The sequence below is a fragment of the Oryzias melastigma genome, linkage group LG13 (assembly GCF_002922805.2).
Source record: "Oryzias melastigma strain HK-1 linkage group LG13, ASM292280v2, whole genome shotgun sequence".
Lineage (NCBI taxonomy): Eukaryota > Metazoa > Chordata > Actinopteri > Beloniformes > Adrianichthyidae > Oryzias > Oryzias melastigma.
In genome coordinates this window covers 16,821,268-16,845,048 of record NC_050524.1, presented here as the reverse complement: position 1 = coordinate 16,845,048, position 23,781 = coordinate 16,821,268, and the positions used below count along the sequence as shown (strand labels likewise).

General features: G+C 38.1%; 1 protein-coding gene and 1 long non-coding RNA gene across 6 annotated transcripts in view; one reads left to right on the top strand and one right to left on the bottom strand.

Moving 5' to 3' along the window:
- The window catches only part of LOC112149640, a 31,572-nt gene extending 23,314 nt beyond the window's left edge, over positions 1-8,258 (top strand). For all 3 annotated transcript variants that reach the window (XR_002919816.2, XR_002919818.2, XR_002919817.2), the window contains one exon: positions 8,114-8,258. This is a non-coding gene — a long non-coding RNA (uncharacterized LOC112149640). The remainder of the gene's footprint in view (positions 1-8,113) is intronic.
- LOC112149638 lies at positions 2,861-20,234 on the bottom strand. Of its 3 annotated transcripts, XM_036214878.1 has the most exons (5): positions 11,816-20,234; positions 8,010-8,243; positions 7,166-7,322; positions 3,712-3,841; positions 2,861-3,413 (listed from the first exon to the last, which is right to left on the bottom strand). In XM_036214878.1, exons 1-5 carry the CDS (start codon positions 17,026-17,028, stop codon positions 3,226-3,228), a joined length of 5,922 nt encoding a protein of 1,973 aa, XP_036070771.1. In that variant the 5' UTR covers positions 17,029-20,234; the 3' UTR covers positions 2,861-3,225. The 3 variants fall into 3 exon arrangements, with proteins under 3 accessions (XP_036070771.1, XP_036070772.1, XP_036070773.1); XM_036214879.1 differs by lacking the exon at positions 7,166-7,322 and having other exon boundaries at positions 3,271-3,413; XM_036214880.1 differs by lacking the exons at positions 2,861-3,413; positions 3,712-3,841 and adding an exon at positions 7,737-7,759 and having other exon boundaries at positions 7,192-7,322.
- Positions 20,235-23,781: the final 3,547 nt, after the last annotated feature.

The following is a 23,781-nucleotide window of genomic DNA, read 5'->3' as shown; positions in this document are numbered from 1 at the left end:
ATAAGGCCAAACTCCTCCACAAACCCATAACTGTGTGTAAAACACACACAAACTATCATTCATGAACTGTTTATCATTGTCCAGCTTTTATTTCTTCATTATTTTAATGCAATTTTAGGTTTATCTTCAGGACTGGAATTAGCCAGCCCCACTATGGGGTGCAAGTAGAATATCATGGGATGTGAGTCTGGGGCTATGTCCAAATTATTTCACTACTTATGGTATAGTGCACTATATAGTGTGTTTGCCATTTTTTAGCGCTGTCTGAATCTACAATTCCAAAATTTAGTGCATTAAAAATTTCCCAGAAGTCTCTGTAAAACAACAGTGTGCATCAGTGCTCACTGGACTGGTGAATATAGACCACAATACACTGTGCTTAAACAATTTTTGTAAAAAAAAAAAAGTGATTTATTTTTTTATGTTATGAACCATCCATGTTTTCAACATCAGAACGCAGTGAAATAGTCTTCATAAAATGCTTGAATTTATTAGGTTCTTACTTCACAAAATCAGTGATGTCATATTTGCCGTTTAAAAAAAAAATAGAGGGCATGGTGTGTGAATTAATTATAAAATCCAGGGCTCTAGATAGCCTCCCATTATATAGTTTTTAGGAGTTGTGGAGTAGGGAGGAAATCCTTCTGAGCCCACAAGATGCATAGAAAACCATCCTATCAAGACGTCCTCATGTCCTATATGTCTAAAGTTCTTCCTCAAGCAACTGTCTGCATTTGCCAGGACTGGGACAGGCTGGTTTGTGCCCTATTGAGATTTCTTTTTATGTGCAGTATGTCTGTCCATCCATCCTTACTTATTTTTTGTATGTTGATATTTTTTTTTATTTTTGGTTGTTTGACTCCCACTTGTCATGCATGTACAAATGGTTCGAGACTTCTCCACGTCACTTTTTAAAGTTTTGGGTGTCCCCAACTCGTCGTTTTTCACATTCTGGCTGTTCAAGTGTTTACTGTCAGGTCCCCAACCCTCGTGATGCTAAGCTGGATGCGGAGCCAGTATTGGGTTAGAAATGGTGTACCGATACCGGGTTAAGGTTAGTAGTGAAACCCCTAAGTAGTGAATGCATTTTTCCCTGTCTGTGGCCCTCGGAACAGTATCAGTTCGCGGCCCAAAAATGGGGAGCCCTGATTTAATGGAAACAGCCCACATGTCGAAAGATGATGAGTTGGGGACACCCAAAACGTCAAAAAGTGAAGCGGAGGGAACCCTAACCATACCTCCATATAGGACGAGTTGGGGGTGAGAATGTGTTGGTGTGTGAGGATAACCTTTATTTCTTTAGCCCCCCTAAATTAGGTCAAATCTTTTTTTTTCTTCAAACTTCTTTTAAGTCAGATTGTTGGTATTGTGAGGGGAAAGTTGCATGACCTTTAACAGATGATGTACCTTTGAAAAGTGCATGTGAAATGTCTGCGAATGCCTACTGTCTTCAACAAACCAAAGAAAAAGGTTCATCCATTATTTATTTTTTAGTGCAGTGTGTTTCTTTATAATAAACTCTAAACTCTATATCCTACAATCATATACAAAATCCTCAGCATACTTACTTTTACATTTTATTGGTTAATAGTGTTAACTTGAGAGCCAGGTCATTGCATCCCGACGTTCCAAACATTCAACCTCTCAACCCCTCATAAGTACGCAGAAGAGGTGAGAGATGAAATTAACATTCACTGACAGCCGTAGTTTCATGGTTCACTAACCCTCACAATAATTTGGATACAGACTCGTGGATTGATGGATCAGTGAAAACCAGGTGCTCGTGATCGGATTTCTGATGGACTACCTGCAGGGAGAAGTCTGTCTTTGCTGATGGAAGCCACATCTTGCAAGTCGGCCAATCAAATTAGCAGGCTCCACCACACTGGTTAGAGCGAAAGGCTTTCTCCATTGCCCTCTCATGTCCTCTAATAGCTTAACTCCAGCCTCTCTCATCCATTTTCTCTCAATATAGACTGAATGATATTAAATGGTCAGGAGCAATGTGTGATCTGTTTCACTATGAAATTCAGACTGGAACATTAATTGGCTCTCGTGTGCATCTCAAGAGTATTGAATGTATTTTAAATCCGATTCTTATTCTTAAAGTGATGTTTTGCCTTTCAAACTGACACACAATTAAAAACCTGAGAGGCGTGTGAGAAGGAGCAGTAAGTAACACCGAGTCAGAGTAACAGGAGACAGTTTAGAGCTCCACCGAGTGATGCTTTTTATGGTAATGCATTCCACCTTGTGCACTGATTCCAATCGGTGTGTCATGCAATTTAGATAAGTTTAAACCTGTTTTCTAGGCTGTTTTGATTCACTTTACCTTAAGAAGTTTTTGGATAAACACTGCGTCTTGTTTGGACTTTGATTTATCATTCATGCATGGATGGTGTTTAGTCTTTAGATTATTTGATTTCATTTTGGATTTTGCTTCGATCACTTCCAGTTTCCCAGGGTAACCAGTTTCTTGCTATCTTTGCTAATCAACAAATCTGTCTTATTTTTTACTACAAATACTATATATGTTGTTTATTTAGGAAATTTTCCTCCACCTTTACTGGAAAAATTTGCTTAGTTTGAAACATTTTTATTACACTAATATTATTAAATGTGAAGATGCAGGTAAAAAAGTTGATACTTGGTTGTTGCATGATCAAGAACCCCTCAAATCAGAAAGAGCAAAACTATGTTCCCTAGAGAAGAACTATAAAGACTTTTCCTTTCTTATATGTTAACAAATCAATAGGCATTTATATTACTTGCTGTATTACATCATGCAACATATTGATGCAATAACAAACAATGTGAGGCTCAATCACAGGAGCTCAATGATGGCGTTAGGTCGACAAACTGTTATTAACAAGTAATCTTTATTAAAGTGGTTTACAGCGAACATTGATTTGTGTTACTGAGGAAGAAATAAAGGGATCAGTACAGGCTTTCTATTTAGGGATGCTGTTTATTTCTAGTGAACGATAATAGACTGCTCATGGTTAAGTGTGAAATTTGACTGCAACAGCTGTGTCACCTATGAAAGGAGGTGTCAATTGGATTGCTCCTCATTGTCTATTCTTTCTTATATCGGCTGATCAAACTGGCTGCTTCTGCTCACTGGCAAATATGATTGACTGCTCCACTGTCTGTTGACTAATGTAATTGTCTGCCGCTATTTTGGTGGAGACTTGATCAGGGTAATTGGCAGCAGTTCCTTCCTGGTCACGGTACGATCAAGTCGCCTCCTGGGCGTCGACAGCCGCAGCAGGCTGGAGGTGGAGCCGTTGACTGGAGCGGCCAGATTGCTCTGTGACGATAGGCCAGCCAAACCAGAAGCAGCGTCACAGTGAAAAGAGAGGAGCCAGCGACCAGGCTGATAATGACAACAACCAGTTCCAGCTCTGATGGGTCTGAGAAATTGCACAGAAAAAAAGTAACCTAATTTAAAGTTCCATTATAATTGGTTAGTGCACAGGAAAGGGAGACACATCAACTGCCCCCCTAAGTAGAGCAGTTTTCTATAATAAATCCATAAAAAGTAAAATCTTTATCTATTTTCAAAGACAGACTCTCTAACAGTGAGGCTACTTTCTGTACACTCTTAAGATAAATGGTACAGTCATCTCTCATTTCCAGTTCTAAAGCATCTCTCCTGCATGCTGTTATCGCAGACTGATTGTTTTGTTTTTAAGCCCGGCTAATAATTACCTATCTCCTCTGGGAGGGTGGAATTCTTCGCTTGCTTCAACATGGGCCCAAAAGATATGCGATTTCTGAGATTGGTGACAATAGCGCGTAGATCCTTGGAGGAAAACGCCTTCCTCTGCTCAAAGCATCGCTGTGAAAAAAGGCATTGAAAATTCATAATGAGTGTGGAAAATTACACAGGAGCTAACAAGTAAGTACATTTTTGAACAGGGGAGTTCTCTCTGTCATTTAAAAAAAGGCAATCTCAGAATTGCATAAAAAATGTAAAACAGCCTTTTGGAAAATTCACACTCCTCTTGAAGGTGTTAGTTTAAAGGAAACATACTTTCAATTTTAATTTTCTGCTTCCAGTGAAAGCTCTTCAAATGTTAGCTGAATACTAGCATTATTTCCAACATTTGCTAGACAATGTAAACACTGTTGAGCTTTGTGCCTTTAATAAGCTGTCCAGCATTTACCTTTGACAGCAGAAAAATAAGATGTTTAAGGGTGACAAGAAGCACCCACTTAAAAGAAACAAACAAAAAAAGGATTTAAAGTCCCATTTTTAAAATAAAGTTTGGTGTTATATTAAAGATAGGAAATTTATTTAAGGATGCTGTCAAACTGTGAATAAACTACTTAATGCATCTTTCTTGTAAACTACTGTTACAATTTTCCTTCCTCGAATAAATTGGTGGAAGTGTGGACAAGACTTGTAAATGTATTACAAGCCTTTCAATGAGCACAAAACAGCCTTCAAAATAGAAAACTTGCAACAGGACTTAAACTTGTGACCAGTGGCCTTACTTCCAGCTACCCTTCTGATGCTACACTTTATTACCATAACTATTTGCTCACCTGCCTTGACTCACATATGAACTGAAGTGCTGTCCCATTCCTAAACCAAAGAGTTCAAAACGATGTTGGTCCTCTAATTGAAGCTACTACAACTTTAACTCTTTTGGGAAGGGTGTCCATAAGGTTGAGGTTTGTGTTTATAGGAGTTTTTGATCATTCTTCCTAAAGCGCATTGGTCAGGTCACACACTGATGTTGGTGGAGAAGGCCTGGCTCTCAGTCTCCGCTCTAATTTATCCCAAAGGTGTTCTATCGAGTTCCGGTCAAGTTCATCCACACCAGACTCTGTCATCCGTGTCTTTATGGATCTTGCTTTCTGCTCTGGTGCAAAGTCATGTTAGAAGAGGAATGGTCCCACCCCAAACTGTTCCCACAAGGTTGGGAGCATGGAAACAATTCCACAAATGTTTGTAAAAATACTCTGCATGTCTGATTTTATACACCTGTGGCCAGACCAAGTGATTGAGACACCTGGTTCTGATCATTTAGATGGGTGAGCCAATACTTTTGGTAATATAGTGTACTTCTATACACCAGGAATGTGACGTATGTTCAAAAACATGCAAACACGCATTTTTGAACATGTGTTTAGTATAGTGTTCACACTGGACTGCTGCTACCGCTACAATTGCTGCAGCTGGAACAGACTTGATGTGAAATTTGAATCTTGCTCCAGGTTTTTTCTTTAACAGCTCTATTCTGATAAATGAAAGACTTGATGTCATATAATTCCAAACGGGCACGAAATGTAATTATTGATTCCTTCTCCATGATCAATTTTCAAACAGTTGGCACATCACCAAATCTGAGTACCTGATTAGCAAAGTTAAACTGGTTTAACGATCAACACGCACTTGCGTAGAAATGTGTGAATGCAAGATTTTTGAACGTGAAGGCCCAAAACACACATTTACATAGAGTTTTCACTGTAAGTGGTGACTGAAAAATTAAACGAGGACTGTTTGTGTTGTGATTAAATTTGCTCTGAAATGCAGTTTTTATACTGTGGTTCTGTTCATTTCCTTCATCTCCTCCATGTGTAAGCCTTGTTTTCTTATCATGTGCTTCCATTCTTTATCTTCCTCTGTGTATACATTCTTCATGCTCTTGAGTCTTGTTTTATATTAAAGGATAGCAGTTTCCCATAAGCCTTTTGTTTTTATCCTATTCAAGTGTGTCTGTCATTTACCTTTTTTTTCATCTTGTCTCTGCCTTTGTCATATGATGACTGTCTGATCTCCTCCATGAGCCTCCCTGTCCAGAATCATATCTTTGGTTTAAACTGCTAAATTTGTTGTTAAATTTTGCCGCACGTATCACCTATTATATATTCTCAAAAGGTCTTCACCACATTTTAAGTCTGTCTCCACTTGAAGCCTTTTGACATCACAAGTCAATAAAGTAGCAAGCACTCAATGTCACTTTTTAATTTGTTGGAAATGTTTTCTATATTTTGACAGCATTTTCCAACTTTGGACTGAAAAAATGTGATCTAATTTTATTTATTCATTTTTATCTTGAGCACCAACTCCAATCAATTTCCAAAAGTAAGTTTTATGTTTTGGGTTTGAATACAAACATTTATACATTTAAAATAGAGTAACTTGACTCCTTCCAATTTTTTTTTTAACTTTGTATTAACATCAGGACGTTTATTGCCATCAAATAAAGACTTTTAGAGAATTCAATTTTCAGGACATGTGCCTGAGGACATGTGAGTTTTGTTGTTTGTTATTGAGAAACCATGATTTGAGCTAAAACAAATTAGACTTTATACTTGTTTTATGGTATGCTGGTGGCAAACTGTGACTGTGATGTGAAGAAAAAAACATGTCACAGAATCTGACCTCTTCTATCCATATCTTCCAGCTTATGTCTGCATTGCAAGCTTGAAAAATATACTATTCACGAAGTAGTCAAAAGCTTCAACCAATCCTATGACAAGTATGGAATGGAAACTGGATAGATGTTTGAGAACTTGGCAGTACAAGAGGTATTGCTACAGTGAGAACTAGTGCTTTTAAAAAAAAAAAAAGTCATGTGAATGAGTCTCCAGAGTTTATGCTCCGTGTCACATCCGGCCTCTCGCACGCACCTGTCAGATGACTCACTTTCTCTGTTAAATCCGATAACTCATCCCAACAACACCAGGATTCTGAAATTGATGTCAGAGCATCGTCATTTTTTGCCACTCATAAAGGAGCTTTTGTGATACTTTGCAGAGATATCACATTTCTCTCGGAAATCTTTGTACCATTTTAGATAATTTAGGTTGTGTCCCAGTCCCACACACTTATATCTAATTGCTTCATCAGCTCTGTAAACTGTGGCAGAATATTTTAAAGATACTATATTGTCCTCTGTTTGCAATTCAGGAAGCTTATTAATCCATGAAATTTAAGATGCACCTCGTCTTCAACACATCACTCACCTTCACCCCTTCTTTTGCTCTCTTCATTTTATTCACAGGAGCCCGTTCACTCACCTCATCTGTCTTCATGTTTTTAAAGTGTCACATCCACATTCACTATGCTTAAATCACTCCCAGCCACTCATTCTTTCTTTCTTTGGCATTCATTGCACTTCCCTGCACGGTGAACCCATGGCAGTCTTACCCTTTCACAGTCAGAGCGGTTCCTCAGGCAGACACTGAGATCACAGTGTAGGTACACTACCGAGTAATTAATCATTTGAAAGAGACTGATGGTGAAGCCGGCAGTCGTCGACAAGGCACTGGGGAGCAGAGTGATACCCGCCGGCTGCGATGCTAACCTGAGGCACAAGTGGAAACACATTGTACAACCCCCTAGAAACACTTATACATAATGCTTCCACCAAAATGTTTTGCAGGTTAAGATATAACTCTAGGTCGGATTGATCAATAAACATAAAGGCAGAAATGCCAAAGTAGACTATGTTCAATGAATGAGGTAAAGCCCTAAACGAAAATAAATCATGTTAGGTAAAGGCCAGCTTTCAGTATCATCACTCATGCTTAGATTTGGTTATAGTGCAGTCGGTGCTCTCATTTCTCCTCATTTCAGGCATAGACCATGTTTTAGTTTTTCAAATTGTGTGTCATCAGTGTTAGCAATCTGTATTTACTATTTGTAATCTGACAGACATTTGCGACATCCAGTATTTCACTGAGTTTGAACACAACCTGACAGAAAAACGATGCATTACCTTGGTGACGAAGAGACTCCCACCTGCGAAAAAAACCCAGACCTACTGGAAATATGTAACTTCTTGTACGTCCTAACATCTACTAATAACTCTCAATTTTACAACAGAGATCATTGCAGAGAGTAAACATCTATGGGATTCATGAATTTATATCTTAGTCAACAGAAATGTGCTTAATTTTGTTGCCAAAGGAATAGTGTGACTAGCAAGATTCCTTTGCTTTGGGATGGAAACACAACAACTTGAAACAATGAGGTTATTTAAACTTTATACCTGGAGAAAAGACAGCAGGTGGAGTTGGAGAGGTCAGGCTGAATGGTTGGGGACAGACAGCAGGAGGTGACAGCGAGGTTTATTTGACTGTTGTTTGTCTTCAGGTTAATAACCACCTTCAGGCTGCCCTGGGATGGAAGGGCATCACCGGGATCAACACTCTTTCCCACGTTCAGACTCATTTCTGCTGTGTAGTTGCCAGTGCCACATGAGTCATCTGAAACTTCTGTAACACTAACAAAAAAAAAATGAATGCAACAAGTCATGGTGTGACCTGGAAGTTTTACACAAATGTATTTGTTGGTTTGTTTTAAAAGAATTAGTAATCAGTGCAGCACTGACTAGTGGATTAAAACAAAACATACAGCTGGATTTGAAAAAAACATAAATCTAATAAAGTTTCAGAAATGTTCTTTTTTATTTTTTGTCCAATTTTGGCATTGTGATCAAATATCAAATCATGTTAAAAACATTCATGTGCGGGTGTCTTTTTTTTTAGCAAAATAACTCTAAAAATCAAATAGAATTTAGTGTAATCTAAATAATCAGTCCAAAAAAACAGTTTCACAGTCTGCTTTTAATAGTTTCTATCAACAATGATGAATGATTTGTTTCATAACTAGACAGTAGTGAAACAAAAAGGGGCTTAGCAAGCATTGGAATGTGCTTTTAAACTAACCAAAGAACTCACTGAGAAATGTCATTTTTTGAAAAATATGCAAGATTTAAGATTTTAGATACTTTCATTAATTCACGGGGGGAAATTAATTGTTTTTCAGTACAACCCAGAACAAGACAAAAGCAGACATGTATACGTATACTTGTGCTCCAATATAATGGGTTAAAATAGATCTGCTGATGGATGAAGTTAAAGCTTACCAGTCAAAACTCTGCACATGTTTAAATTAATGAACATTTTATTGTGACAGGTCTTCATTCAAAACCCTCACCTGCTTTCACCCCTCTTGTTTTTTTGTAATTATTATAGTTACATGCTTTGTTGTGTCTGTTCATAAGCTTCTCTGTGGCCAGAAACAGTTAATTGGCCACATATTGTACTTGAATTGCACATGCTATTCTTTGATTAGATTGATTTAAAGCCTCTGTGCATGTCCCATTGGAAAAAAATGCAACATTTATTACTTTAAAAGTAAGAAGTGGCAAAATCAAGTTTTATTTATACTTAATTTATTTTGTGCAAAGTACTTCTGCTCTCAGAATCTGTCTAAATCAGTTTAGCTGAAAAAGTTGAATTTCACTTCTTCAATTTTTCATTTTCTTTTACTAACCAAAATACAGCTTTGCTTGTTTGGTCCAGATCAGAGTTCACATTTCACAGACATGAGCATGTGATGCACAACTAACAGCCCGGTGTCAAAGTGTCAGTGTGGGAATGTTTGTTGTGATAAGCCTGACAGTTTCTGTGAGCAGTCAGTTAGTTCTTTGAAAACATTAACTGTCTCATTAAACGCCTAATTTCTGTGTTTTCCTTTGAGGGATTGATACAGCAGATAAAAGGGAGATCGCTGACAGATGGATGGTAGACCGTCATCAAAGTTCTGTCAGGAGGAACTTGGCATACATTATGAGATAAAGGACATGTTTTTAAATGTTCTCAGTACATGTGGTTCCAAATGCCAGTTTTTTTTATTTAAAATTAGATCAAATATTTCCATTTTTCCATTTGAGTATTATTGTGAAAGATGTGGTGAAAAAATTCAAACTGTTTTCCTTTTTTGACATAATTATTTTTCCTAGGGTGATTTATTGTGATAATAAAGAGAAAAATATTTGGCGAAACTGCAGGTCATTTTTCTGTTTAACTCATTTTGCTGTAATTGCCAACATCAGAGGAAAACGGGACATGATAGCTGTCCCACATGCAGCAGCATTATGTTATGTGTTGAAGAGGAGGGAAGATGCATCTCTGGAGACAAACTATGAATCTTTTAGACAGGTCATAAAAGTAACCATTAGCACCCCACTCACTGTGTATACCTGATGTTAAGGTGGTTGTTATTGGTTCTGTGGTTATTTGCTCATAAACCAGCCGAATGAAGAAGTGTTGACCTTTTGAATGGACATCAGGAGCCAGTTAAATAAACCAGTAGTGCAACTGAAACCCAAATACATCCACACACTTTTATTGTTCTCAGGATTGAGTTTTTTTTTTTATTTTATTTTTTTTTTTAATTCTACTTTGACTTGAAATGGGTTTCTGCAGCACAGCCTCAATTCTCTGATAAATGGAAATGACATTGCAGAATTACTTTTTACAAAACATTCTTGACAAGAAAGAAATGAAGATGGTTTACTTGGTGGTTGTCCAGAAATGGTAAACAGATCTTATTATTATTATTAAATGACTCAATCTCCATTCCTATGATCCAACCAGATGGATCTGTCTGAAGCTAGTTTTTAATCAAATTGAATTGACCTTAACTTTAAAATAATTTCAAAATGAAACAAATTATAATTACAATAAATCTTGGAAAATACCATTTGGATTGAGACTCGGTAGGGTTTTTTTAGGGGTGTGTATGTTTCCCTCTCACACGATTTAAAACGCATCTTGATACATGGTCCAAGAATCGATCCATAAAGGATTGAACTAACTTTTTGGCGTTGTGATACAGTCCAATTCTTTCACCAAAAATGCTCAAATCTAGATATTTCTTAATCATATGACATTTAAAGCTATAAATAACAATGCACAGCATTTGACAGAGAAATGTATTCAGGTATTGATTTGGAAGAATCAAACTTATGATTGGACATCTTTTTGTTTGCATCACATGTACATGGAAAGACAGAGACAGAAGAAATAAAAACGGAAATGGAAATTGCAGTTTGCCAGAAATTGATTATTTACTTCTTGATTGATTTTATATCTTTTAACCATCATGTTCATATCTGGGGTTTTCTAACAATCCTGCAGTTGCTTGATATTTTTATTAAATATTTTTTACATCCCAAAACAATACTGCTGTTACACTCTGGTTTATTTTTTGGCTAAAGATGTCCTGGATCAATTTTAGGTCAGTGAATCGGATTGTTTAAGTTGAACCAATATATCGAGAATCGTATCATCAACCACAAATTATGATAAAAATCGAATTGTTCGTTAAATGAATTGTCACACCCCTGCCTTTTATAAAACATGCCCCTTCAATATCAATATTAGTTAATTACGGCTCTGAATGTTTCAAATCATTTGTTAAGTCGCGGCTTGTGTTTAACCTGTGAAGCTGAAAAGTAACAGAATTAGCCAAATTACTGTGTTGCTCTTTCGTGCACAAGATAGTGTTTTTTTTCCACCTTCACAACATTACGAAACACAAAAGACGATTCCCTTAAGAGGCCAACGTAATAACTTGAGCACTCAAGCTATTATGACTTGCAGACAAGACAATTATCTTGTATGCATAATATAAAAAAGCAAGAGCAGTCAGCACTTCATTGCTCTTCAGAAAATCTTTTTAACCCATAATCTAATTTGTTCTTTTGCTTTAAAATCTTCTTTTGCAAAAATGTAAGTTATGTATTTGCTATTTATGAAAAAAAATAGAAAAAAAAATAAATGAGGTTTTTAGAAGTCAGTCTGTAAATGTCTAAAGAAGACATGCCTGGCTAACTTGTGAGTGCAGGATCAAACATAACTCATGAATTTGCACAGCCTTGCCTTCTCATTTAGAAAATAGCTGTTTATCACTTTAATGATATTCCAATAAATGACACTACAAACACAATAAAAATGTATGGTTCTTTGCACATGAAGAATAAACAAAGTAAAGAGAATAAATTACCCTGAAAGGTACAGATGTGGTGAGATCTGCTTCAGCTCTGACACCAAAGACCTGCTCTGAGCCAGTGGACTTTTCTTCTGTGCTTTAGCTGACCTGCTGACACTCTGTGCTTCAAATATCCCATCTCCGCCTGCTCCTCTGTGCAATAGTTTCTTGCTGTGATTTTCTGTCAGCAGTGCCCGCTCAGTAGACTTGATTGGGGTCTGCACAGTCGTTGTTTCAGGTTCAGAGAGAGTGGCCTTTGTTGCAGGGATCTCTGTGGGAAAGTGTCTTTGAGTTGGTCTTTTCACAAACTGAGTCCACGGAGGCGACCTGTGTCTTTCCAAACGAGTGTTGTTGTCTGATGTACCTGTGGTCTTTTTTGACATTGTCTCATCAACACTGGTGTGGTCACGTGTGGATTTACTGGTGACTGGTGAATAGTACAGTTTGATGTTGTTGGTTTGTCTTGTTACATTTTCATCTACAGCACAGTCAGAGGTACAGTTTTCCATAACAATAGTGTTTCTTTTTGTCATTCCATTGAGGATTTTGTACATGTCCTTTGTTTGTTTAGTCACACTCACAGTATATGTTGTGTCAGTAGTTTTGTTAATGACGTCTGTGGGTAAGACCCCTACTGGTCGAACAGAATCAGTCGTAGCGTTCATATTCCCCTTTTTAGGCAATGGTTGCTTCTTATCTCCTCTTTTATCTGGTGTGGAATTTGCAAAAATCCTCTCAAGTGACCCATGTTTGTTTTCATCCACCGTCGATAAAATCTGAGCTGATCTGACATCTTGAAGTAAAGAAAAGTTCATAATTTCACTCGCAGCAGATGCTTCCGCATGTGCCCTTCCAGCTCTGTGGACAGTCCTCAAAGATCCTGCTGTGCTGTCTGCATCTGCTTCATTATCGGGATATGATGCTGCCGTCATAGCAGGCTGGATGTGCTGGCTTTGTTCAGTAGCCTGAGCAAAAATCTGATGCTGAGGACGCCCCACACTCTGCGTTTCAGTTCTGCTTTGTCTTTTCGCAGCAGGAGTGACTTTTTCTGCAGTGGCGGCAATAAGAGGCTGCGTCCCTGACAAAGACGGCGTATGATTATGGGAGTGCATTGTATGTTCAACAGCAGCCTGAGATTGCTTTTTAGTGATTGCCACGTTCTCACTCACAGTGGCAAGCAATAATCTGGAATTCACTTTAGCTTTATTACTATCACCTTTCCTGGCTGTAGGTACAAAAGAGACTGGGATTATCTGAAACGGAGAGGTAGCGTTCACTTCAGGGTCAGGGATCTGCTGTGTGAATTTTCTTTGGATTATCAGCTCATTACTGACATTGGAAACTGAGGGAGTGTTACTGCTCATATTTTGCATTAACTGTTTTTCTTCTGTTTTTGACTTTAACTCTGAACTCCTCTCTTTGTCTATAGAGTTTAGTTGCACTTTAGACTCTTGTGGATGACTTTCCTGTGTGATGGACAAAGTGGCATCAGTTTGATCCGTCCTGCTAGGCTCTGGCATTGCAATATCACTTTTTGCATGAACAAAATTGCTAACAGTATCCAACAAACGATCCAGATCATTTTCTTTAGTTACAGAAGTAAGCTTTAATTCCTCCCCTGTATTACTCATGTGCAATTTACTTCTGCCAGTTGTTGGTGTTGGCGTCACCTCCACCTCATCTGAATAATTTTCTGTTGACACAAAAATTATTTTCATACTTTCATTGTCGCCAGTTTGATTTTTCACCGCGGTGGTTCCAAAAAATGTCTCCACCTTGTCATTTTCGCTGTTTGCATATTCACTATTCACACTGGCCTGTGGTGTTTTTGTCTCTCGGGGTGATTCAGTTAGTCCTCCAACTTCCCTGAGATTTGGCAGTGGTGACATTCTGCTAAGAGGAAACTGATCAATTTCTGCTTCAGGGTTCATTAATGGTGTTAGAGTCTTTACAAATCTCTGCTTGTTACCATCAACAGCTGACAGCTTAAATGAGCATGGCTGACCTGAAATCATGTCAGAGCACAAGGAGGACTGACTTCTGTGAGCGACAGACTGCCCCTGGTGAGGCTGTGACGTGCCCGTGGAGAAGCGGGCCTGGGAAGACGAGGCAGCAACTGTGGGTGGCTTTGCAGATGAGTCATTAGACATCTGTGGCTGCTGCCGAGCAGGATCCATCTCTGTTGTAATGTATCCTTCCTGCTCTCTCTCATTCTCTGTGTGTGAAATTGAACTGGCCCTCAAAACTGAAGAAATGAGTTTGTGTCTGTGATCTGTTCGGCTGTGAATAATTGATAAACTGAGAAAACTATTTACTGTAAAGTGGGGCTGAGCTGTCTGAATTCCAGCTGTGATTGCCAGGGGATGAGGGGTGAGTGACATCTTATTACTGATGCTATGCAAAACAGGCGGATCTGACGTGGTGGTATCGCTATGCCGGGGAATAGTTGGCTTTATTGGATCTGTAAATTTCAAGGAGCTAACTCCAAAGACAGCGGCAGTTGCAGAAAATGTTACTTCCTCCTTTTGTAAATCTCTAGCATGAAGGGGTGGTGAAGCTGCGTGCTTTTGAAGATTATCCTTGTGGGACGGCAGATGCAGTTTAATCCGTGTGTGTGGCTCTCCGGAAGGAAATGCATCTGATCGGTTTGGTCTCTGAGATCTCAAAGCTGAGCGTGGTGGTTTGTGATTAGTTGTCACTGTATGGTAAAACGGCATACTTGTGATTTCTTCTAGCTGCGGAGCGTTTCTGCTCTGATGAATGCCGTTCTGCTTGGAGGCGGCCAGGTCTTTCGTCAAACTGTGCAGAGGAGACAGGTTTGCAGTAGTGTGCCCTTTGTCTCTTTTAGGTTCTTCTGAATTAGCTGTAGGTTCCAGGAAAACATTTGTCATGTCTTTCTCTGCTTTCTTGTAACTCCTTGTATCTTCAGTAATCCATCCTTTCTTGTTTTCCGCTCCTGGTTGTCCCCTCTCCAAATACTGCTTTTCGGCCATTTCTAAAGCAGAATTCTCTATTTTTATTTTCGTTACTCCTCTTCTTTCAGCATCCGTCTCTCTGCTGTCATCCCCTTGTCCTGGATCTTTGTCCCTCCTTTTCCTGGCATTGTCCTCTTCCACATCTTTTGCCTCCCCTGCAATGTTTTGAATAATCTCTGCTTCAGAGGTAATTATTGTTTTCAGTTTCTCACTTTCTGTCTCAGGCACTTTTAAGACTCCCTCTCTTTTGTTTCCGAAATTGTCATCCCTTCTGCTCTCCTGATTCCGAAACTTCTGCATGTCTCCTGTCTCTGTAACCCCCTGATTTTCTGCAGATATGGGTTCATTTGTGCCATGGACATTTTGTGATCCTGTGAATGGATTTTTGTTGGGTCTGATGAAAGCCTGGTGTGTTTTTGTCAGAAACCTGTTGTTGCTGAAATCAAATGTCCTCCTGTGAATGGTTGGTGTGTATGTCTCTTTATTAAACAAGGACGAAAGAGGTAAAGCTGTCTGCGTCCACATGGATACATCCTTACCAAAGTTCTGCCTTGGTTCTGTGTTAAGGAACTTCACAGGAAACAATGTTCTTATGGCAAAAGTTGAGGTGAGCCGCTGTTTCATAAATTGTTTATTGTCTGTCACTGAAGGATCAAAAATAGACTGTTTAATAATTCTGTGTTCCTCTGTTGATTTCTGAGAATTCTGCCGGTCTGCAAAGGGTCTGTTTGCTGTTCTCAATAGAAGCTTAATTGCAGAACTCCCTGGTACCAAAGTAGATATTGGTTTTTTGGTCTGAGAGCTCACTTTTGATCCAATTTGGATGCTTGATACAGGGATGAAAGCATCAGCTCTTACAGTCCAAAAAGGTGATATTGCCCCACGAGCCTCAATCAAGTTCATTTTTGCAGTTGGATGGGATGCAGTGCTGTGATCTGTCCCTCTAGAGGTGACACTTTTCTGACTGCTGTAGGGGGTTACAGTAAAGAGAGGCACTGGGCTACTACTGCTGACATATTGGCTCTCAAAAAGTGTTGTGAAACCATATGAAGCTTTTTTGTCACTCTTTGTAAAAGAAATCCCTTTTGACTGGTGGGTCCCGATGCTCAGCTGTTTCTCGAAAAGCTCTCCGTTTTTCACTGGCTTTCCATTAGTAGGAAATGACTTTGATGAGGGATAAAGTGTGGTGGTTGCTGCGCCAGATTTCTCTGTGACAAATGTTTCATGAAAAAAGGTGGGTCTTGATTGTTCCTTTGTATTTTCTTCTGTTACTAATGACATCTCAGCATGAGACGATGTGTCAAACACAACCTTTTTTAACTCTGTGTGAGATAAGATGTGAGAATTAACCACAGCATGAGGATTTACAGGTCTATTGTGTGACAAAGGAAGAAACGTCTTATTGAAAATGAGTGAACCTCTGTCATTGACACCAGTGTTTTTGTGACTGATCTCTTTGTTCAGTTCCTCTCTATGTTTTCCACCTGTCTGCTGATGCAAATTTTGCAATAAGGTTGTAAGATGCTTGAAATCCAGAGCAAGCACCTCTTTTCCTGGACGGCCTGAAGAGCCGTGGGGTGACAGAGCCTTTCGAGCTTCAGTGGATGGCCCCCTTACGTCTTTCCGGCAGGTGAAACACAAGTCCGCTACAATGTTTCCTCTCAAGGAATCATTTACTGGATCACTTTGGAAGATGGATGGCACGGTAGCGGACAGTTTCATAGCTTTTCCCAGGTTTGCAATACCTTTGCCTTGAGATCGTTTGTCATGGCTGTCATTATGAAACACGGTCAGGTTCTCAATTACTCGGGGATGAGATGCAGATAGGATTGGAGCTCCTCGCCCTCCATCAGCAGATGTGTTAGAGTTTCTTGGATTCCTGCTATCATGCAGTGCATGAAGCAGAGGATTGGCTTTTGTTGCTTCTGCAGACAAATGGACCTGCAGCTCAGAGGCGTCATTCATCACTGACTCCAGTGCAGCTTGAGTAGAGAAGGCTTCCTTCTTATGAACAGACTTGGATTGGACTTCAGATTTGAGGTCAGTCCTCACAGCTGCTGGGCTGGTTTTTGTTGAAGCTGTTGAGTTGTGAACATTTCTGGACGTCAAATGCCTGGGGGTTTCAGCAACAATGATGGCTCCTTTAGGTGTTTGCATCGTCTCATATGCTTGCGTCGGTCTGGCGTCAAACAAGACTGCCCTTGAAATCCTGGCAGTCGCTAACAATGCAGAGAGTGGATGTGTATTCTCCATCGGTATTGTGTCTGTGCCATGATTAATTGTGTTTTCCTTTTCCCAAAGCTGATCTTTTGTGACAGTTGTGCTTTTTGTTTGCTGGTTAAAATTACTTTGGAAGTCTCCCTTTTCTGCTTCAACTAAGCAGAAAAAAACAAAGTGTATCAGTCAGTTTCACTCCATTAAATCTATTCCTGTCACAAATATGCAAAAAAAGTAAGAACAAAGAAAAACAGTTTATGAGAATGTTAAACATTTAAGCACTCGATTTAAAGAACTGAACGTTTCGGATGTCATATATTCTCCTTAACTTTAAAGACATATTTAGCTTTTTAAAAAAATTAGTTAGTTCCATAAAAGCAAACTTATCCATTAAAATACTTTTCAAAGCTTTTAAGTCTCTATGAGCAACAGTAACATGTATTCACTGTAATTCTCAGAATTTATTTAAAAAAAATTCAAGTGGGTTAGCTTCAATGTAAGTCAATTTAATCCAAAGGTTGTATTACTTTCTCTCTTTTTCATATTAGTGAGTCATACATTAGGTAAATTTAATTTCAAGGACTCACACTCTTGCATTAGAATCACAGCAGAAGAGAAACCAATGAAAGAGCCATAAAACCAAGTTAGATTTTTTTTATACAGAAGCAAGTTTTATGGTTTAATAAATAATATTAATATTTAATAATTGTTTTTACTTTTAATCATGTTATATGTTCTTGTAAATGAGGGAAATAGCAACAATTTGTGTCATTTAAGGTCCTTAATGACTAATTACTGTGGTAAAAAAATAAAAAAAAACTATAAATTGTTTACATATATGCAGTATAAATATGTGTGTGTGTCTGTGTAGTATTTTTCTTTTAAGAAAAAAATAACACAAACAATATATTTCTGTTTTAGACGAAGGAGAAATATCTGAGTCAATAATTGTCAACAAACTTGCATCTTTTTCTAACATATTAAACTTCAGTAAAAAAATGTAATTAATATGCTACCACTAACTCCACATAAATAAATCCAAAGACATTTACTTACCACTAAGTAGGATAAATCCTAGTATGAAACTGTAAAGCTTCTTCATTTCAACTCAGTCCCGTTACAGGTGCTAAAACGGAGGCAACGACTCCTCTCACTAATGCTTGGTGTCACTGAGCACAAGGGATTCACTTGTCTGCACATATAACCGGTCACTGTCATCACTTGTGTCCTCCAAACCAGAAAATCACATGGATACAGTTTCCAAGTAGCCTGACCCCTCTGCAATGGCTAGCAAGTTGAATGATTTTGAACATGTAAAAAAAAATGTTGCATTTATTCTTAAAGATCCATACCCCCCAAAAATGTCAAGCTCCTTCTTTTATCAGCTTTATATAATTTTAAAAATAAGACAGCAAAAAACTGATTATCTCTGCTCTTATAAAGGGGAAATTAAAATTGGAAGAGGCATATCTCCTTGTAACTATCAGTTTTGTAGTACTTGGTGTGTGTGGTACTAATTGCATCAGTCACATTCAAAAGTTTGGTCTATAAAAAGCTTTACGACAAAGAAACAGACTGGTGAAAAACATTTTTACCACTCTAGCTAACCCCACAATCTTCATCTTTTAAGTATAACTAATGTGAACAGCACTGTCATCTTTAATTTGGAGATAATTGAAGTAAATACAATATAATTGTTCTGCTCATAGTTTTGTCATTAGGATTTGCTGAAATTCTCCATGTTTTTGTCCATGAGTTTCCCTAATCTGTCACGCCAGACTTTTTGTTATCCACTAATAGCCTTTGTGGCCTTTGACCAGAGCCTCTTTCTCTTTTTTAATTAGCTAACTATTTAACTTTGTGTGAGTACTGCCTTAACCTTTTACTCACTTCCTTCCAGAACTAGTTAGTTGCCATGGTTGCACAGAGGCATCATGATGTCATAGAAATACCTGAGTTTTTCTCCAAACCAGGAGGTCATTTGTTCAGTATGTTGGGGTGTGGGTTTCTCATGGGCAAACGGTGAGGGTGGAGGAGTTGACTGGGTTACGGTCGTGATAAAACTTGATAGGCTGACGCAAAAGGGGGAAAAAAGAAAACAAAAACAAAGGAAGAGTGACCTTGGTAGAGAGATGGAGGGCACTAAAGGCCTGTTGAGTCGATGTGGAGATCCAGGATGTCCCAGCATAGGTTGAAGAGGGGACGGGCCAAGGAGTTGTAAGAGGTGTTCAATACTACTTGAAGGGTTAAGGTTTAATTCCTGATGAAACAGAAAGGCTTCTTCCAGAAAAGATGCTTCGTACTTAGTCCATTGCTGTTCATTTTCATCTGGATTAACCTTTTTAACCACAATTACACTCAGCAGCTTGTGTGGCTTTCTCAAGTTTGAAAATACTTCGGCTAATTTCCATTTTGAACAGAGAGAGGGAGCACCTGGGGGTGGATCTTCCCAGTTTTCCTAAGAGCGATTGCTGCATTTTGTTGCACAGCTGCCCTCTCAACATCTCCCGCAGAGTGTCTCAGCAGAAGCAGCAGAACATCAGCACCGAGCAGGCGGGTGGGTAACTCCCTCCATATCAAAGCAATGGCCCAAACCCAGAGCTGTGTCTTCGGAAATCACCTCATTAGAGCTGGAACTCAGCAAATGACATAAAACCGACAGTCCTGTGTTGAACAATAGATGAAAGAAAAGGAGAGTGCAAAGGAAACAGTTTTGGAAAACACAAAGAACAGTGAATGCTCTTTATACTACATTTGCAAACACAGATGCCGTTTAAATTCATCCCAAGGGGTCAACATCGGAATTTTATTCAAGGGTCTAATGAGAGGACTCCTAATGTTAACACAGCAATCACGCCGTACTTTAATCAGACTTCAGCAGCTCAGTTCATGTCAAGTGACTGGCAGCCACGCAAACTGCCAGAGTCTTTAGCATACTTAGTGCTCTGCTCCCTGGGTAAGTAAGAACGTAAATGATAAAGACATCAAGCAAGGTGATGTGACCAAAAAAAGCTAAATAATTATTCATGTGAGATCCAAGGCAGCCACATTAAAATGGAACAAATGTAGCCTTTCTTAGATCTCTTTCTGCATTTCATAAATTACAACAGTTGCTGGTATCTCGACTCATCAGAGCCACAAATCAATACGGAGTTGTGGGAAGAGGGGAATCCATTGAGGCTGCATGTGAAAGAGCAGGAAGACTGCTGGGTCTTATCTGTTTCACTTGGCTGTAGATGCAGTTACTCACCTTCAGCTGCTGGAGCGTTGTCAGGACCACTCTTTCCTGAATAACATGTCAAGCGGCTTGTGGGGACTGGTGGAGGATGGTGCTCAACACATCTCTAGCTCTCCGGGGGATATAAAGCAGTTGCTTGCATCCCAAAAGAAAAAAGGAGGAAAAATACAACAAAAAAAAATGTTTATTCTTTTGCTTTAATGGTTTTTTCGGGGGGCGATTTTTCCTGAGCATCAGTTGTTCTTGATGTAGTTTCAGCTTAGATTTTTCTGATCTTCTGAAATTTGTTTGCAATAGATTTATAGTACACAGGTTTTCACAGGTGTGGGTAAACTTTTTCAAGTTTTTGGGCCAAAAAAGATTTTAAAATTTGACAGAAGGGCCAAACAAGGAGCAGATGCGTGGAGTGCTTTGGTAATTCTCACATTAGAGAAAGAAATTACATGAAATATGGAAATAAACATGCTTTAATTTTGATTAAAAAGGATATATATCTATAAAAAAAAGAACATTTTAGAGTTTTATTTCAAAATAGTGACATTCCCTTTTAGTGACAATTGCATTGATGGATTGATGTCCCTCAGGAAAAAAGGCAAACTTAGAGAAATGCTGCATTCATGTTGTGTTGAAATGATCAGAAAATGTAAATGACAGTCCAACTCTGAAAATGTAAATGACAGTCCAACTCTGAACATGTAAATGACAGTCAAAAAAACAACAAAATTTTCAAAGACAAAATAACTTTCTGTACATAAACAATGGTCAACGTATTTGTTGTGTGCCATCTATGGGTAGATGTCAGAATTACAGGGAAAAAAAACATTTTTTTTTTTTTTATATCAACATAACCGGCCACATGTTGCCCCTGGTTGGTAAATTGGTTGTAAAACCAATGTTGTTATATATTTTCCGAGCTCTGGCAGCCCCTTGCTATCGTGATGTCTGGCAGCTATTGATGGCGTCATCAAGTGGGAGTAACGTTCAAAATTTTAAGGACACATTTTTTTCCCATATATCTCCACTTGGAGGGCTTAATGTAGGACTAGGGTAGAGAAGCAATTTGGATTTGGCCGTTAAGTTTGATTTTCTTTCATCTTTTAGGTAAATTCTTTCTGTTGCATTTATTTATTCATTGTCTAGTGTCTGTTACTTTGTCTCTAGGGCAGTTCTCACTTTTGTTTTGTGAAGATATCAAAGCATGAGGCTTATTTAAAGCACAAGGTGGTTGGAATGTTACATGTGTCCCTTCTTAGCTTTTGTAAGCATGCTTTAAATACATTTAGTCTCAAAATAGAAGCATTAAGAAGCAAGCCATGTGTGTTTTTTGCGCAGTAAATTAACAACATATAATGCCATTTTTTAACTTGTCCAGCTGAGTAAACAGATAAAAACTGAGAGCTTCTTGTGTTGGACAGATTTTACCATCACAACAAGGGGTTGTTGAGTATAAACCCCTTTCGTATTATATGCTAAACTTTATTTATATTGATTGTGTTTGTGACCTTTTTTTTTTTTATTGGACCAGACGGAAAAGAAAAAGAGGGAGGTTGGACATATAATGTCTTGAAAACTACCAATGACCTACTGAGTAAAACAATGAATCAGATATAACAGAAAAACTAGGGGGAAAAGTCAGGTAAGTTGTGATTGAGCATCAAAACAAAACGTAACAGATAAAGGATTGTGGAACCTAATTTCCAGAAATCTGAAACTCCTGTATTGCTGAATTACTATACACATAAAAATTAAACAGCACCGGAAGCTACTGTTTAAATAAACCATTATGATACAAACACAATGCTGTTGTGAGGGGTTTTTAATAAATCTTCAGGGAAACACTGATAATCTGATTAATAATACCTTGTTTCATTTTATTTACAAATGCAGATGTTCTTTTTATTTAAAAAACACACCAGAAAAATCACAAAAGCAACAATTCTTAAAAAAATGGATCATGTAAGTGGCATCTATTAATCAGATGAACAAAAATGCTTTAGAGTGCAAGTGTGGAGAGAAGAAGCTGAAAAGATGGAATCAAAAAATACCTCTCTGTTCTCACCCCACTTCAACTCGATACCTATCTTCCAAGTACAAAGAGCTAAAAGTGCTATTTTCTGAATAAAGAAAAAAAAATCAATAAAAGCAACTAAGCAACGGACAAGCACAATCCTATTTAGACAACACTGTGGATTTTACTTCTTATTTTGGATATAATAAAGAAATCGAGACTCAAAAGTTTGAAAGATAAAACCAAACCTACAAAGTAGGCAAGACAAAAAAGAAATAATAAGATTTCAATCTCTCTTTTTTTGGATTTCATCTCGTATTGTGTGTTTCTAAGCTTCCCTCACAATTATGGTTTCTCCATCAGCTTCCTTCAGCAGCTACAAAGTAAAATAGCATGTTCCTGCAACTGTAACTAAAGAGGCTAAGATATTTTTCACTTAATTTCCACGTGATTATTTATGCAGCCTCCTTCTTACTCCTAGCATTCATTTTATAAACACAAAGCTAGTAGATTGTGACTCTTTCAGTCATTTTTCTGTCCATCAAACTAACTAATGTATTTGTTTTGTATGGATCACTATCATTTGCAAATATTCCTTACACTAAGCAGTTATGTGGAAAATGGGCACTTCATCCATATCATTTATCTGTGCAGCTATATAGATATTATTATGAAAGGTTTGTAACTAAACCAAGTCATTCAGGTAGGCACAAGAAGCCAGACATTTTCTTTGTGGCAGTGAATGAATGTGTGCATCTGTGACGTCCATGTGCTTTGCAGTGTTTGTATTGAGCAAAATAAATGTGTCTATACCAAAGAAACAAGCAAATTAATCATTTCTATTCATGGCAACAACAGTGATTTTAGTAAAACATACACCACATTGCAAACCAAGTGAAAAAAAAAGACTTTTTAGCTCATCACTGTTTCCTTTCATCCAGCTCAACGCCATAAACGGCTTCTTGCACATGTTTGGTTTAATCTGCCACGAGTGCAAACAAGGGCAACCAGACAGGGATTCCAACGCTTCAGATCACAAGCCAGTTGTTGGTGGAAAATATTGACTTAAGCCAAAGAGCCAACTAGAGGAATATGCTGATTTATTGTTTGGATATTACTCAAAAATAAATACAGAAAAAAGGAAAAACTTTTGTCTACATAAAAACCTAATTCTTATCTGTATGATACATAATAAAATACTCTACAAGTGTTGATGTAAATGGCATTAGCTGTGATATCTGCCAACCACTGAAAACAACTCTAAAAATCAGGGCCAGGAATCAATTAAAAACAATTGATTGATGAATCGCAAAACTGGGAAAAATAATTGCGATTTTTTTTTTGTTGCATTATTTGCCAATCACTTATGATCTGCAAATAATCACTATATGAAATCACACACAAAATTGTACATTTAGAACGCTCATCTTTAATTATTGCTGTTAATCGATCAAAAAAAATAATCACAGTAATCACTCTTTGGATCATCATTAATCACAACTGCAATGTTTTACTAGGTACATTTTATAAAACATTTTGCAGC